At 45.0% G+C, this 16,228-nt stretch overlaps 4 protein-coding genes across 5 annotated transcripts in view; 3 read left to right on the top strand and 1 right to left on the bottom strand.

Annotated features, from left to right (window-relative positions):
- Positions 1-4,045: 4,045 nt before the first annotated feature.
- Positions 4,046-7,401, top strand: LOC6595659 (cilia- and flagella-associated protein 91). Its single transcript, XM_002020745.2, has 3 exons — positions 4,046-4,300; positions 4,374-4,614; positions 4,687-7,401. Exons 1-3 carry the CDS (start codon positions 4,081-4,083, stop codon positions 7,382-7,384), a joined length of 3,159 nt encoding a protein of 1,052 aa, XP_002020781.2. The 5' UTR covers positions 4,046-4,080; the 3' UTR covers positions 7,385-7,401.
- Positions 7,402-7,924: 523 nt separating this feature from the next.
- LOC6595660 (cilia- and flagella-associated protein 91) lies at positions 7,925-11,192 on the top strand. Its single transcript, XM_002020746.2, has 3 exons — positions 7,925-8,254; positions 8,312-8,549; positions 8,612-11,192. The coding sequence occupies exons 1-3, from the start codon at positions 7,966-7,968 to the stop codon at positions 11,100-11,102; spliced, it is 3,018 nt and encodes a 1,005-aa protein (XP_002020782.1). The 5' UTR covers positions 7,925-7,965; the 3' UTR covers positions 11,103-11,192.
- A 206-nt stretch (positions 11,193-11,398) lies between these two features.
- Positions 11,399-16,228, bottom strand: part of LOC6595661 (dynein heavy chain 7, axonemal) — a 28,361-nt gene continuing 23,531 nt past the window's right edge. For both annotated transcript variants that reach the window (XM_026988117.1, XM_002020747.2), the window contains exons 22-24: positions 15,928-16,177; positions 12,148-12,299; positions 11,399-12,009 (exon numbers count right to left, since the gene is read on the bottom strand). In XM_026988117.1, coding sequence (XP_026843918.1) covers positions 11,503-12,009; positions 12,148-12,299; positions 15,928-16,177 — 909 coding nt within the window. In that variant the 3' untranslated portion in view covers positions 11,399-11,502. The remainder of the gene's footprint in view (positions 12,010-12,147; positions 12,300-15,927; positions 16,178-16,228) is intronic.
- On the top strand, positions 12,422-15,926 carry LOC6595662. Its single transcript, XM_026988118.1, has 3 exons — positions 12,422-12,788; positions 12,867-13,104; positions 13,163-15,926. The coding sequence occupies exons 1-3, from the start codon at positions 12,518-12,520 to the stop codon at positions 15,855-15,857; spliced, it is 3,204 nt and encodes a 1,067-aa protein (XP_026843919.1). The 5' UTR covers positions 12,422-12,517; the 3' UTR covers positions 15,858-15,926.

The following is a 16,228-nucleotide window of genomic DNA, read 5'->3' as shown; positions in this document are numbered from 1 at the left end:
AGAGAAATGCTCTCGAGTCTACAAAACTGTTCATGGGTACTTCATTTTCATTAGTCAAATATGGAAAACTATATGGAACTGTCATTGCCTTGTCTCACATCTTAAATATCGCACAATTTAACAAACGGTACGAGTAGATGGGGCCAGCCTCAGCCGACTCTATGAAGAGGATCAAGTATTCCCCACAATGCACACGGACTTCCTCTATTATAGACTCCAAACGAAGGGGGGGGGCAGAGTTAAGTGGAGCCTTCTTGTGTTTGAGCGGGCTGTTTTGGTCTGATTTTGACACAAATCCCTTTGGTGCTAAAGCAATTTATGCGGTCTCAAGGCAAGGCAAATGGTATAGGACTAACCGCCGACTACTACCGCCACTAGACTCCCTAACAAACACACTCAAGATGTGCGCTCTGAATGCGAGAATAGTTTTTCCGTATCCCAGGGAGTGAGAAAAGAGGGATTACCGGGAAGGAAGGAAGGATGTGGAAGGTCTGGGTCGGGGTCGGGGTCTGAATCGGGCTCCGAGCAACCCCCATGCACTTGGCTGGGCTTTGGTTATGGCTGGTTGGTTATGGTTAGATTGGTTGCTTCGCTGGATGCTGCATAAGTGCAATTTTATGTTCTGGCCCCGAAAAGTTCCTTCGCAGTAGTTGATAAATGGCTCACCGACGATGGTCGGCCCCCGACGGAAAAATGTTATGGAATTCTCAAAGCCAAATCCCCTCCATTCCCAGCAACAAAGCATAAAAAAGGCAAAAATGTAAATTTTCCTGCATAAATCTAACAATTTTCAAACATATGTATACGTGTGTACGTACGAGTATGTCCCATTTCGAAAATAACCGAGAGGGGAAGGGAAGGAGGGGAAAAAAGGGCAAACAAAACCACATGCCACGCCTAACAAGCCGCCAACACCACCGCCTACCTTTGTGAGTGGTACATGGCCGCAGATAAACCGCCCAAAAGTAATGCCAAAACATTTCGTGTCATAAATTTTACGACATAAGCGCGAAAAGCAAAACAACACAAAAGCCAACAACCCAAAAAATGGAAGGACAAAGGAAATTGGAAATAGGAAATGTCTAGCGTCAAGAGGGCGAAGAAGCAATGCCCTTAGGGGGATATTTATAGTACTCGTATAGAGTATAATGATATTCGATCTTGGTCATTGACTGAAAAACATATTAGTTTGCCTACGCTAGCCATAGACGGAGCTGTTTTTGAAACATTTGTCTACCGTCTCTGAGCATCGTTAGAAAACTTATAGTACCCCTAATGGTAGGGCATAAAATACAAGCAATGTGCATTACAATAAATATTGATTTACAATTTTTTGCGCTTAGAACATTAATTTATCTGAATTCAGAGGCGTCGCTATAAAAGGATCAACAAAAAGAGGATAAATAAGTGATGATAAAAGCACCAAAATTATGAGTATAGAAAGTAGAGTATCAAAATCAATACTTAATTGGATTTTAATAAAGTTCGAATTGGTCTTACTTAGCTACAAATTCCCCACAAATTTGATTACATTCCGAACGCATTTTATTAGCAGCCCCTCCCCGCCTAAGCATCTGCCTGCGGGAGGCCTATAAAAGCCTCTCCACTGATATTTAGCTGTTTCGGATGGGCTCTGCAGGGCTATAAATTAATTTAAGTGCCTGAAAATATTTTTGATAACATAAAATCAAACCGAGCGAGATCCCTTTCCCGTTGGCCTGCTGGTCGTGCTGTGCCGTTGCGGTTCAGCCCTGGAAATTTAAACGGCCTGGCCATTAAGCGGGCCGAGCTGGATGTAGTTTAATGGCTTTATTTCGGGGGAATGGGTGGGACAGGGTTCAGACGGCTGTTTCCCAATACTCGGCCGCACTTTGGCCAATTCTATTGGTCTTCTGCTTGAAGATTTAATTAAAAAAGTCGAGAGCATGCAAACGAAGTTTTTTAAAGGGAGTGGAAGGCAAGATTCGGCTGGCATAAGCCAGAACTTCTTGAGGGCTGGTGGCATACCCGCCACAAAGGATGCGCCAAAGGCAGTCAACAGTGACGGGCAGAGGCAGCGCCAGGCAGCGCAAGGCAAGGCAAACTTGGGAAAACTTATTCTTGGGAGCATCGTTATCATCGCCCATCATCAGGCCCGACAGATACAATAACAACAGCAACAGCAAAGGCAACAGCAAAGGCAACGGCAAAGGCAATGCCAGAGAGAAAAGATATGACAGCCACTCGTCGTCTTCGATTCCTTCGTTAGCAATACTTTTAAAGTAAATTGCGGCAAAAAGGAGAAGCCTTCAAAAGGAACGGGGAGTGGGGGCAGCACGGAAGCTCTCCCGCACACGTTACGGCACTTTGCCTCCACTCCACTCCGATCCGTTCCGTTCCACGCTTCGTTTGGCTCTGATTTTTCGCTGCTCGTCATGGTCATGATGGTTTTTGCTTGGAAAATTAATTGCATGCAAATATTGACAGAGCGAAAGTAAATATAATTTCATTGTTTACTCATAAATACGCATTATTTGGAAAATGAAAATAGAAAAGCGCCTTCCCTAAGGCTGAACGGAAAAATGGGAAAAATAAATGAAGAAAGAAAGGAAGTGGGGAAAAATCTAATTGCTGCTAACCGAAGATGGGAGTATACTTTTCAGAAAAGGTATATAAATATAAAAAATTACCAGTAGACCTACCTGGTGAGCGGCAAAGACTTCTCACATGGACAATACTTGAAGTTAAAACAGAGATTCGATCCCACTGGAAGGGTATCCTTTGTACAGGTTTGGAATATAAAATCACGATTTTCCGGGGTGGATTTTGTGCGGAGATAGGCTGGATTTTGACAGTTGCTCGGTTAATCGGTTTAAACATTTCGTGAAAATGCTGCTGCCTAATTAGCATCATTATTTTTGATGGGGTCACGCAGGCAGCAAAAAATACTACAGCCGGAAGGCCGTAGGAGGAGGACGGGGTGCCAAACCTGGACCTGATAAATAGGCAAATGCTTAGCAAAGGTAATTAATGGGAAAGTGCAAGCAAGATGGAGCTAGACTGAGATAAAAACGAGGCCCTCCAGTGATAATTAATGTGCCTTCTAAACACGAACATGAGACTCCGAATGGCACCGTGGAGGAGGTTATCGCTATCGCCAGAGCTGATATCAAATTGAAGCCAATTAAAAGTTACCAGTCTGTGAAGCTGCCAAAAGGCAGTCGGAAACGGGTCAGGTCCGACCAGATTTCATCTGATACCTCTTCTTGTTGTGGCTGGCTCTTGGCTTTTGAACAAAACTTTCACGAGCAAAAATAGCATTAAATTGCACACAAAAGAACTCTCAATGCTTAAGACCAAGACCCGCCGGCCGGGGGCCAAAACAACAATTTACGCTCTCCAACTTGTTCGAGTGTTGCGCTTAATCGTCAAAAACACTTCTTATCGAAGAGCATTTCCCACTCTCCCAAAGCCAACTTTGCTCATAAATTATTACACAAAATTAGTTGCACACCAGCAGAGGAAAAGGACGATGGAAGAATACAGGAGAAAGGAGATGAAGAGTGCAGGGAGAAACATCTCAAAGGACTTAACAAATTTAAAGCTCGAGGAAGAACATGAAATATGGCTGGGCCAGGACAAAAAGCTAAATAATCACAGACATGTAGGATAATAAATGATTAACGTCCTGTCGAGACTCTGGGTGGGGCCTGGGAGGTCGTTTGTATATATCTAGGTATGGCATCTCCCTCCTCCGCTCGAGGATTGACGAGATTGCCGCCAAAATGTTGGCCAACTCAATGTTTTTAAATTGATATTGATGAGCTTTGCCCATTAGGCAGGGCCTTGCAGTACCAAATTTACCCTTTTGCGGAATATAATTCAATTATAATTGAGAAACATTTACCAATGATTTTGAGGACAAACAAAATAAAAGATACTTCATTGCAAATAGTGCCATCGTTACAGTAAATATCCCAAATCAAGTAGACTACATCAACAACTTTTAAACGAGATCTGTCTTATTATTTAAACCTCCAACACCAGATATATCAACCTGATAATATGTCAGCTCAGAGGGAGCTTCACCGAAGAAAGCGAATGCTTCATTTCCTGCAGGAAGAAAGAGAAACGAGGGGAAATAATAGAAGCCCATCGTCTCCACTCAGAATAGAAAGGGAGCAGAGTCCGAAACTCAGCCAACATGCCACATTCAAGAATCGAGATCCCGCACATCTTAAGGGCGATTACAGTGGAAGCAGCCAGAGCCTATCATCATGTCTGATCACGAGGTCTCCGCTGCGGCCACGATTGAAAAGCGGTAGGTACGGAAGGATATGATATCGAAAAGGGTTTGCTAATCCCATTTCTCGTGTGCTTTGGTCTTCCTATAGGTGCCAACAACCCAGCGGAGCGGTCCACCGGCAGATTGCCACGCACAGACAGTGAGTGCCTGTTCAAGGCACCGGGAATCGACTTTCTCACAGAAAAGGATACTAATACAACAACCCATGAGGTCAAGCTGGATTCCTCGGTTTATCCTCGGAAAACACCTTTAAGGAACAAGTGCGACTTTTTTCCAAAATACGTGTACAACCGTCCATTCAAGGAGCAGGCAACCCAAACGCTCTACAGGTAACGCTCAATACTAAACGGGGACCTATGTAGGTCTTTGTAGCTAAAACTTGTACTCCTTCTGATTCCCAGGGAAGCCTCGGCACAAACCTTGGCCTATTTGCCGGAGACTGAGGACAAGGAGATAGATGAGCATCTGGAGCTTTTCAGACTGGCTTCAGCTCTTCCTGGCGATAAGCCCCCGGGACTCTATGAGGTAGAAGTCTTGGAACGATCCCGCAAGCGTTGGGCATTTAACAAGGCACTGAACACAAACCTAAAGAGGCAACTGCAAGAAGCCCGAGAATTGGCCATGGAAACGAAGTACAAATCCATACTGGAGGCCTTCGAATGGGAGAGTTGGATCGAGCGGGAGGAGTGCATACAGGAGTGTCAGAAGAGGCGTCTGGAAATCGTTATAAAGATGTTCGACAAGCGCGAGAAGGAGATGCATTTATCATCCAAAAAGCGCATTGAAATGGCTTGCGAAGGTATCGCGGAGCGCCGCCAAGCTGCTCTTCATAAGAACGAGATAGAGTATCAGCGAGGCAAACGCCGGCTCGAAATACAACTCGCAAAGACATCCCGGAAATGGCAAAGGCAGAGTCCCCTGTATTCCTTGGGATCACCGTGCTCCGAGTTCTATGGACCACTAATCAGACACGGTGTAGATCCGGCACGTCGTCACTTTATAGGCGCTAACCGCAAAGCCTTCGATATTAGGATGGACGACCTGGAGAAGCGCGTGAAGATGAACAACGTGACGTGTCCGTTCCGAAAACTGAAGGAATTGTCCAAGCCCAGAGAGTATGTTAAGGAGTATGAACAGAACTTCTGCTCTGAAAAAAAATTACAAAAGCTTTACGACTCCTTGACGGCATTACGAAAGCAGCAATACGAACACAAAAATCCTCCCAAGAGTCTGAAGAAACGACACAAACCACGCGTTCATTCAGTTGATGCACGCATGAGCTCTTTTTCAGGCTCGACCACTATGTTCTACAATCCTAAAAAGTCAAGGATGGAGCAACCGCAAACGGGGCATACAGTTGAACTTGATCGATCGAGTGCACTCGCCAAGAGCTTACAAGACGATAGGAGGCAAGTAGACTTAGAGTATCTTTTGCAAAAGTACGAGGGTACCTATATTGGTTGGATTATGCAGTTCCTCTCTGAGGAAATGGGGCGGCTGAAGGAACAGCGAAGGCTCCACTTCTTTACCATTTTGGCCCAAAAGGAGAGATGGCGGCGCGAAGCGAATGAAGCAGGATTGCGGCAGAAGGAGAATGAACTGAGAAGGGTATACGACGAGCTGTTCCAGAAGTGCAACCCTGCCAACAAACAAGTTAGCAATGAGTATCTCAAAAGGATTCTTACAACAGATTTGATCCACATAGCAGACCATGAGGCCACTAAAACGGTGACGGGTCTTGCAAAAGACATTGATGCCGATATCGAGCGTTGGTTGGAGAGCTTCAAGCTCATTCAGACGCCACTAACCTATGCTCCACTGCGTCTCATGCTACGTGACATGGTCTCCCCAGACATAAATGCTGCTCTCGATCGTCATGAGAAGGCTCTTATCGCTAATTATATTGTTGAGGACGTGATATTTGGCAGAGTGTGGGAGGAGCTAGAACCATTCGACATATCCACCACCCTGACTAGCGACTTCATTGATCGCCTCATCGACAACGATCTCTATCTATTCTCCACGGACAGCGAAAGTGACACACCGCAGAAAACTTCAAGCTACGAGGCTAAGGCTATTATACGAAAGCTTATCCGCCAGGCAGTTCCCGGACAGCGCTGGAAAGATGAAATCGAACGCATTGTGCACGAGAACCAAAACGATCTATTCGATGATGTCTTCGCAGCAATCATGAACAAGATTGAGAATCCACCACCGGTGCGACCATCCCAGTTAATCGAAGTCGGCCCAATGCTATCGCACACTGTCATTAAAACGGAGGATAATATTCGAGCCATGGAGATTTTAGAGTTCGAGGCCATGAGAGATCAAATCCATACACAGTATTCGGAGGAACTCAAAACAACAATCCTATCCCTATTCAAAAAAATTACGGTGGATCATATTACCAAAAAATTGGAGACCGACGAACTATTTACTGAAGATGAGACCATTCCAATGGGCGAAGACGTATTCATGAAGTCACAGAGCTACGGACCTCCAGAATCTGATCCGAAATTAGATTCTGACCTATACAGCATTATGGGGATTGTTGATATTTGTAAAGAGAAGAACTTTAATTTGCTCAAAGGAACCGGGCATCCCAAATTGGAATACAAACTGAATGACTATATTTTTCCATCGCAAATAGTCGTCTGCGAAAAAGATGATGTAGAGGAACATGAGATAGAGATGGGGATGGAGATGGACATAACGGGTGAGACAGACATAGTGACTGAAACGGAGATGACAGTGAAGGAGGAAATGGCGATATCAATTGAAGACAAAATATCGATTGGTTTAGAGGAAGAGATGAAGATGGAGGCAAAGATAGATGTGCAAATGGGTAGAAAGATGGTGGAAAAGGTAGAGTCGCCGAAAATTAACAATCCTAGTCTGACTGAAAAAACCTCCGAATACGATGAAGAAAACTATGAAATAGAGTCTATTGATAATATCGAAGCCTCAATAGAATCGGATCATAATCTCATTAAGAACCTCATCGAAAAAGCTCAAGAAGAAGATGAACTGGATACGTCGTCTCTATCTAAGAATTTGTTAAAAAAGAACAGCTTTGAAATAACTGCATTAGTTGGTTAACTTTTATTCATATTTTAGTACAGTTACAGTTCGAATATATATGTATTTTTCTACTAATTAATACACACAATGAAATGACTTTTAATAGTTCATAGGTTTTTTTTTCATAAGATAGTATGTATTAAGTAAATATTTAGATACACTTCTAATAGTGCTTATAATCTAATAGTGTACAAAATTAGATTTCTCTAGCTCTTATAGTCTCTGAGATCTAGGCGCTCATCGGGACGGACAGAGCTATATAGACTCAGTCGGAAACGTTACACTCATCCACATCCAAAATAGATTTTCATATTCCCTTCTTGCTCGTTCATTAATCGGGGTCTAACAGCACAGCGGTTGCTGGCGATTTCCTCCCACTGCCTGATCTACTTACAAGCCAAATGTTTAGATTACCTCCGAATACTCGATGCAGAAAGTCGGTAGCACAGCTGCCAAGAGAATTTTACCTAGTATGCTGGTTGAAAAACATTCAACTCAATCACGAATCAGACATCAAACATCAAACATCTAAACATTCACGATATATCTCACATTACAATAGACAATAGTTTACCCAGTAATTAGGGAGCCACACAGAAATGCCAGAGCAGAAGAAACGAACCTTAAGGGAGCTTCGAGGCCATCGGGTGCTCCATGACAATCACCAGACCGGACCAACCCGTTTCGATAGTGCACAACATTTACGCCAACCCGTTCCTCAAAAGGAGCAATTGCCAAGTCACACCAAACGGGTCACTTTTGGCAACAAACTAGGCAATGGAGGTAATGACCAACCACCGAAGGCCAAAAAAGGTTTCATGCAAGCTGGAAAGGGCCTCACATCAGGTCTGATCACGATGTCACCGGTGGGCCAACGATTACAGGCCGGTGGGTGTAAGATCAACATTTTATTCTTCCATTTATTCTTCATCCCTTAATATGTAGGTGCCAACAATCCTGGCGAAAGGTCGGTGAAAAGATTGCCTCGTACAGACAGCGAATGCCAGTTCAAGGCACCGGGTATCGATTTTCTAACATCACGGGATACTAATATAACAACCCATGAGATCAAAATGCGTCCTTCGGCGACTTTGATTGGGATTGATTCTACCAAATGCGATTTCTTCCCGAAATTTGTGGACAAGCGACCATTCAAGGAACAGGGAACACAAACGCTCTATAGGTAAGCCTATATGACTTTGACCATTATTTCTAGATGAGAGCATTACTCTGTCTGATTCCCAGGGAATCCTCTGCACAAACGGTGGCCTATTTGCCAGAGATCATGAACAAAGAGATGGATGAGCATCTAGAGCTGTTTACCCTACCGGCTTTGCTGCCTGGAGACAAGCCACCGGGACTGCATGAAGTCGAGATCCTTGAGCGTGCCCGCAAGCGCTGGGCCTTCAATAAGGCAGTGAAGACAAACTTTATGAAACAATTGCATGAGGCTCGGGAGTTGACAATGCAAACCAAATACAAGCACATACTGGAAGCTTTTGAATGGGAGAGTTGGATCGTGCGGGAGGAGTACATACAGGAGTGTCAGAGGATGCGCCTCGAGATCGTTATAAAAATGTTCGACAGGCGCGAGAAGGAGATGCATTTAGCATCCAAAAAACGCATTGAAATGGCTTGCGAGCGCATCGAGATGCGCCGTCAAGCTGGTCTTCACAAGAACGAGATAGAGTATCAGCGAAGTAAGCGCCGGCTCGATATACAACTCGCAAAGACATCCCGGAAATGGCAAAAGCAGAGTCCCCTGTATTCTTTGGGATCACCGTGCTCCGAGTTCTATGGACCACTAATCAGACACGGTGTAGATCCGGCACGTCGGAGTTTCTTAGGCACTAACCGCAAAGCCTTCGATATTAGGATGGACGACCTGGAGAAGCGCGTGAACATGAACAACGTGACGTGTCCATTCCGAAAACTCAAGGAATGGTCCAAGCCCAAAGAGTATGTTAAGGCGTATGAACAGAACTTCTGCAATGACAAAAATTTGCAAAAGCTATACGAGTCCTTGAAGGGCTTGAGAACGCAGTCGACTATGGAAAACCGGACCGAACCGAAGTGTCGTAAGAAAAGAAAGCAATTGACCTCGGATAAGTACGAGAAATATCCAAGTTACACCCACATAGATTTCTATCAGGCAGCGCCAAAACAGATTCAACCGCCAGAGCCGACGCAGACGCCCGGTCGTCTTCCAACAAGAAGAGGCACATTGTATGCAAAGCACTTGGAGTCTCAGAGAAGAAACGAAGCTTTTGAGAATTTACTGAAAACGTACGAAGGCACTTATATTGGTGGCATCATGCAGTTCCTCTCTGAGGAAATGGGGCGGCTGAAGGAATATCGAAAGCTCCACTTCTTTACCATGTTGGCCCAAAGGGAGAGATGGCGACGCGAAGCGGGTGAAGCAGGATTGCGGCAGAAGGAGAATGAACTGAGAAAGCTATACGAAGAATTGTTCCAGAAGAGTATTGGGGCACACTATCAGGTCAGCAATAAATATCTCAGCGCGCTTTTAACAACAGATATGAGCCACATAGCAGAGAGCGAGGCCGCTCTAACGGTGACCGGGCAGGCCAAGCAAATCGATTTAGATATCCAGCGATGGCTAGAGAGCTTCAAGCTCATTCAGACGCCACTAACCTATGCTCCACTGCGTCTCATGCTACGTGACATGGTCTCACCAGACATGGATGCTGCTCTTGATCGTCATGAGAAGGCTCTTATCGCTAATTATATTGTTGAGGACGTAATATTTGGCAGAGTGTGGGAGGAGCTAGAACCATTCGACATATCCACCACCCTGACTAGCGACTTCATTGATCGCCTCATCGACAACGATCTCTACTTATTCTCCACGGACAGCGAAAGTGACTCACCGCAGAAAACTTCAAGCTACGAGGCTAAGGCTATTATACGAAAGCTTATCCGCCAGGCAGTTCCCGGACAGCGCTGGAAAGATGAAATCGAACGCATTGTGCACGAGAACCAAAACGATCTATTCGATGATGTCTTCGCAGAAATCATGAATAAAATCGATAATCCTCCACCGGTGAAATCGTCTGACCTAATTAGTGTCCATTCGTGTCAATCTCAGGGTCACATTTCGAAGACTGACAATTTTCGATCGTTGTGTAATAATGACCTCACAATGTTCCAAAACTCATTGCCAAATTCTGAATTGGAGCGCATTCAAATACTATCTCTACAAAAAAAAATTGAAAAGGACAATGTTACCGCTGGGTTGAAGACCTTCGATAAGTACCATGGAGATGACAATGCACCTGAACAATTGGATATGTTTATAAAATCAGAGGTGTTTAACATCATTAATGACTCACAGGAAAACGTACCAGAGGATGTGTTCGGCGTCACTGGAGTGTTAGATCTAAGCAAGGAGAAGGACTTTAAGATGCTTAAGCATGCCAAAGAAGAATTAGAAGTAGAAGTAGAGTTTCATGTCCTACCGGTCAATTTTTTGGAAGACCCTAGCAGTCTCCAGGAGGCGGTCTTCGAGGAAGAAGAAGGTATATATAAAGAAGAGGAAGATATGTCCGATAAGACTGATTCTAGAGCTCACGCGACACCGGAAGACTTTAGTCTTCCCTTTACCTCTCAAGAAGGCACTGAAAATGTGGAAGATGAATATTTTCCCAAGGAAGAAGCCGCCTCGGTAACCGCTGAGACAATCGTGGCGAATTCTCAAATATTTAAGTTCAGATGATTTTTAAATTTCGTGACAGTTATTATTAATTTCCATGAAAATGGTACTTTGTCTTTAATTCCATACATGTGCAGTGGTTGTAGTGGAATAAAAAAATACGTTATAATTAAAAATTAAGAAAGTATACAAAATAATTTTTAATATAGATTGTTAATACCGAGCTGCATACCCCAACAATACTGCTACAATGATTGGTCCTTCCAAATAACAGACTTTCTAATTGGAATCCTTTGACTTAGGATATACCCCAGTAGGAATCCCGAGCAATAACCAACCGAGAAATTACACTGTCAATGTATATAACTAAACACTTGACTTTTACTTTTATTGCAGCTTCCAAAGGCACTTTCTAAGACATAGATGTAGAAAATATATAATTTAATCAAATATATCTGGAATATTAGAAACTCAGCTGACAGAGCAGCGCCGTGCCACGATTAATCCAGTGGGACGTAGGGGTATTTGGATTGCAGAGCAGCAGCATGGCCACCACAAAGTTGGTACTGTGTCCCGTGGTGGAGAGGACACCGCGGCGTTCGGCTGTCTTGTAGAGCGGACACAGATAGTTGTGACGCTCGGGGAGATCGGTCCGCTTAAGGGGCTTCAGCCATATCAAGGGCATGGGGTCGAACAGTTCCCTTGGACGCGACTCGGCCAAATATTTGGCCGTGCGATCCCAACGGGCACCCTCCAGGTAAATCCCATACACAAACACTCCATCGGCGGGTGCAGTGATACCCTTGATTTGGTTCTCCTCCAGCGAGAGCACCTCGTAGTCAAAGGCAAGCAGATCTATGGAAATGACATACTTTCGTGCATAGTTCTGCTGGGCGCCAGTGAGGAAGGCCTGGGTGAAGAAGAATCCAGACAGCCAGAAGGTGGAGGGAGCGCCATGGTCGTACCAGTGCTGAAATGGATGGAACACATATGTTTATTTCAGGTACCCGTTATCCGTACCAGGGCACCTCTTATCGATTGGCGCAGCAAACAAATGTCGGCTCCCTAGCAGCGCCTCCGTTGCTAACTGGCAAAATGCTTCGCTTACCTGCAGGAATTCCAGGCGATGTAGAAAGTCGGTTACGTAGCTGCCGAGTGGCTTCAGGCTGGGATACGATTTACCAGCCCACATTGCTGGTATCTTCGCTATCAGGACAGACTTGTAGACGGCCTCCACAGCGGCAGACATCACCACCAAACCTGCATTGAATGGAAAAAGCACCAGTTATCATAATACAGTAGGCTGTTCACGAAACATATGGCATATGCCAAATGGAAAACTGGAAATTAAATTAGTATAAATAACACGTCAATCCCCAAACACTTAAACAATACACCATAAAATAATCGTGTGTTGCGGAAAAATTTCGCGGTGACCCTACAAAGATAGGTAGATAGATAGATAGGTCTCATTCAAAATGCCAGCACATGAAAAGAAACTGAACGGGGCCCAAAAACAAATGGGCCTCCTCGAAGAAAAAGAGAAACGAAATACAATTACAAAGGTGGATGCTTCCACATATTCACCTGGACGCCAAAGGAAGCAGTCGCCAGGGCAGACCAAACGGGTCACATTCAGAAAGCAAAGGTCTCATGGAGAGTCGCCACAGATCCCAAAAGACGCCTGCCTTCAGGGACTTACATCTTGTTTGATCACAAGGTCTTCATTGGATCGTCGACTACCGGCCGGTAAGTGCAAAACGGAAGCAGAAATGTTTTCTCTTGATCACTATTTGAACCTTCACACATTCTTGATACCCCCTGCAGGTGCTAACAACCCGGCCGATCGGTCTACTGGTAAACTGCCTCGTACAGACAGTGAATGCCACTTCAAGGCACCGGGAATTGACTTTCTCATAGAACGAAATACAGATGTAACTTCTCACGAAGTCAAGATGAGTCCCTCGGTGCCTGTGGTGAAGAATTTAAAGAACAAATGCGATTTCTTCCCGAAATATGTGGACAAGCGGCCATTCAAGGAGCAGGGAACCCAAACGCTCTATAGGTAAGCCGAGGGAAAGTCTATATTTCTAGATGATAGCATTATACTGTCTGATTCCCAGGGAGTCCTCTGCACAAACGGTAGCCTATTTGCCAGAGATCATGGACAAGGAGATAGATGAGCATCTGGAGCTATTTTGCCTACCGTCTTTGCTGCCTGGAGATAAGCCACCGGGACTCCATGAAGTCGAGATCCTTGAGCGTGCCCGCAAGCGCTGGGCCTTCAATAAGGCAGTGAAGACAAACTTTATGAAACAATTGCATGCGGCTCGGGAGTTGACAATGCAAACCAAATACAAGCACATACTGGAAGCTTTTGAATGGGAGAGTTGGATCGAGCGGGAGGAGTACATACAGGAGTGTCAGATGATGCGACTGGAGATCGTCATAAAGATGTTCGACAAGCGCGAGAAGGAGATGCATTTAGCATCCAAGACGCGCATTGAAATCGCTTGCGAACGAATCGAGAAACGCAGGCAGGAGGGTCTGCACAAAAACAAGATGGAGTATCTGCGTGGCAAGCATCGTCTCGAAAGCCAGCGTAATCCCACGTCCCAAAAGTGGAAGAGGCAGACTCCTATGTATGCTTTGGGATCACCGTGCTCCGAGTTCTATGGACCACTCATTAGACACGGTGTTGATCCGGCGCGTCGCAGCTTTGTTGGCACCAATAGCAAGGCCTTCGACATGAGAATTGACGATCTGGAGAAGCGAGTGAACATGCAGAAACTACAGTGTCCGTTCAGAAAGCTCAAGGAATGGTCAAAGCCTAAAGAGAGTATCAAGGAGCACGAACAGAACTTCTGCTCTGATAAAAATTTGCAAAAGCTCTACGACTCCTTGAAGGGCTTGAGAACAATGGCGCGGAAGGAGAAGTCACAACCAAAATGTCTCAAGAAACGACTGATACCCAATGCTGAGAGAAAATCCTCGATACATTATGATTTTGAATACCAAGATCCAACTGCCACATACGGCACCAAGCGAATCGCCAAGGAAGATTCCTCAGAGATCCTATCGCCAAACCAATCCTCCTCTCCCTATAAAGTTAAGTCTTCTTCACCAGCACTAAGCTCAGTGTTCAGCAAGCGGATGCGAGATGAGAGAAGCAGTCAGGAACTAGAGAAGCTATTGCACACGTACGAAGGTACCCACATTGGTTGGGTCATGGAGTTCCTAACCGAAGAGGCGGGACGATTGAAGGAGCTCCGAAAGCTCCACCTATTAGCCATGCTGGTCCAGAAAGAGCGATGGAGACGTGAGGCGGGCGAGGCAGGGCTTCGGCAGAAGGAGAACGAAATGCGAAAGCTCTATGAAGAATTGTTCCAGAAGTGCAATGTGGCCAACAGAGAAGTTAGCGATAAGTATCTCAATACCATTCTTACAACAGATATGAGCCACATAGCTGAAAATGACGCTGCTGAAACCGTGACCGATCTTGCAAAAGTTATTGATGCCGATATCGAGCGTTGGTTGGAGAGCTTCAAGCTCATTCAGACGCCACTAACCTATGCTCCACTGCGTGTCATGCTACGTGACATGGTCTCCCCAGACATGAGTGCTGCTCTCGATCGTCATGAGAAGGCTCTTATCGCTAATTATATTGTTGAGGACGTAATATTTGGCAGAGTGTGGGAGGAGCTAGAACCATTCGACATATCCACCACCCTGACTAGCGACTTCATTGATCGCCTCATCGACAACGATCTCTATCTATTCTCCACGGACAGCGAAAGTGACACACCGCAGAAAACATCAAGCTACGAGGCAAAGGCTATTATACGAAAGCTTATCCGCCAGGCAGTCCCCGGACAACGTTGGAAAGATGAAACCGAACGCATTGTGCACGAGAACCAAAACGATCTATTCGATGATGTCTTCGCAGAAATCATGAACAAGATCGAGAATCCACTACCGGTTTTACCCTCTCAATTGATACCTTTACATAGTATCGTATCAAACCGTAGAATCCGCCTAACGGACGACATTCGTAAGTTAGAAAATATTGACTATCGGGCAATCAGAGATCAGCCGTCACTGCCAGACACAGAACTGCTCCGGATTCAGTTGCTAAACTTGTTTAAGAGAATGACAAACGACAAGATCACCAGGGAATTGGAAACCGTTGACAAATACTATGAGGATGACCACGTCCAAGAAGATCCCGATGTACATATACAAACTCAGATTTTGCACAGCCCTCTCATCAAATCAAGTGAGGTTCGCGAAGAGAATTCCGTAAAATTGGTGGAGGATGAGTTTGAAGAAGAATCTGAAGGATGGATTGAAACAGAGTCTGAATTTTCGGCTCAAGTTGAGGGTCATTTTGAGCCTTATTATTATATGTCTGAAGCCGATGATGAGCTGGAAATTGAACATTTTGAATACGACACATATAATGAAGAAGTAGAAGAAGAACATTTATCTCCCAAAGAAGAGGTGCCAGAACTTGATGGCTCGACAATAAAAAAGAAGTCCCAGGTTAAGATTATTACCCTAGAAGATGACGAGAATCTCAACAAAACACCGATACAGCTTCTCGATCCGAAAGAACATGAGGCTGACCTTAGGCCCGGCGGGTCCGTCTTCAAAACCAGCTTCAACACATCGGCTAGCCGTGTGGCAAGTGAATACAATTTGATTGAAACCATAGAACACCGAAGCTCAGATCAAATTCTCCCCACAAAGCCAACCACCTCCCATGAAGTTGAAAAGGCTACCTCAGATACTGGGTCGAACCGTTCGCGGCGTAAATAAGGCGCAAAGATGTTCTGGTTCACGTGTTTAAAAAAATTTGGAAATAAATTTTCGAATTGCGTAAACTTACCCTTGATTCCCTTTCTCAGTGTAATTAAACTCGTGCGGATGGTGTTCAGCAGGACATTGAAGCGCACCATTTCCTGCACCAGCACAGTATTCATGCTCTGATGGTATATGGTAGGATACTTGAGCAGGGCCGCATCTCGATCGAAGAGCTTGGGTAGTTTATCCAGAATATCGGTGGCCACATTGGTCACCACCTCCTCGGGTGTGAGGGCTTTCGAGTCTTCCTTGTCATCGGCAGAGGCACTCGTATCCTTCAGGGGCAATGGGTACAGGGCAAGGAAGGGGGGACTTGTGGGATAAGT

Source organism: Drosophila persimilis, unplaced genomic scaffold, assembly GCF_003286085.1.
Source record: "Drosophila persimilis strain 14011-0111.01,24,50 unplaced genomic scaffold, DperRS2 tig00000191-arrow-pilon, whole genome shotgun sequence".
Taxonomy (NCBI): Eukaryota; Metazoa; Arthropoda; class Insecta; order Diptera; family Drosophilidae; genus Drosophila; species Drosophila persimilis.
Note: the sequence above shows the minus strand (reverse complement) of the source record. Positions and strands in the feature narration are given on the sequence as shown.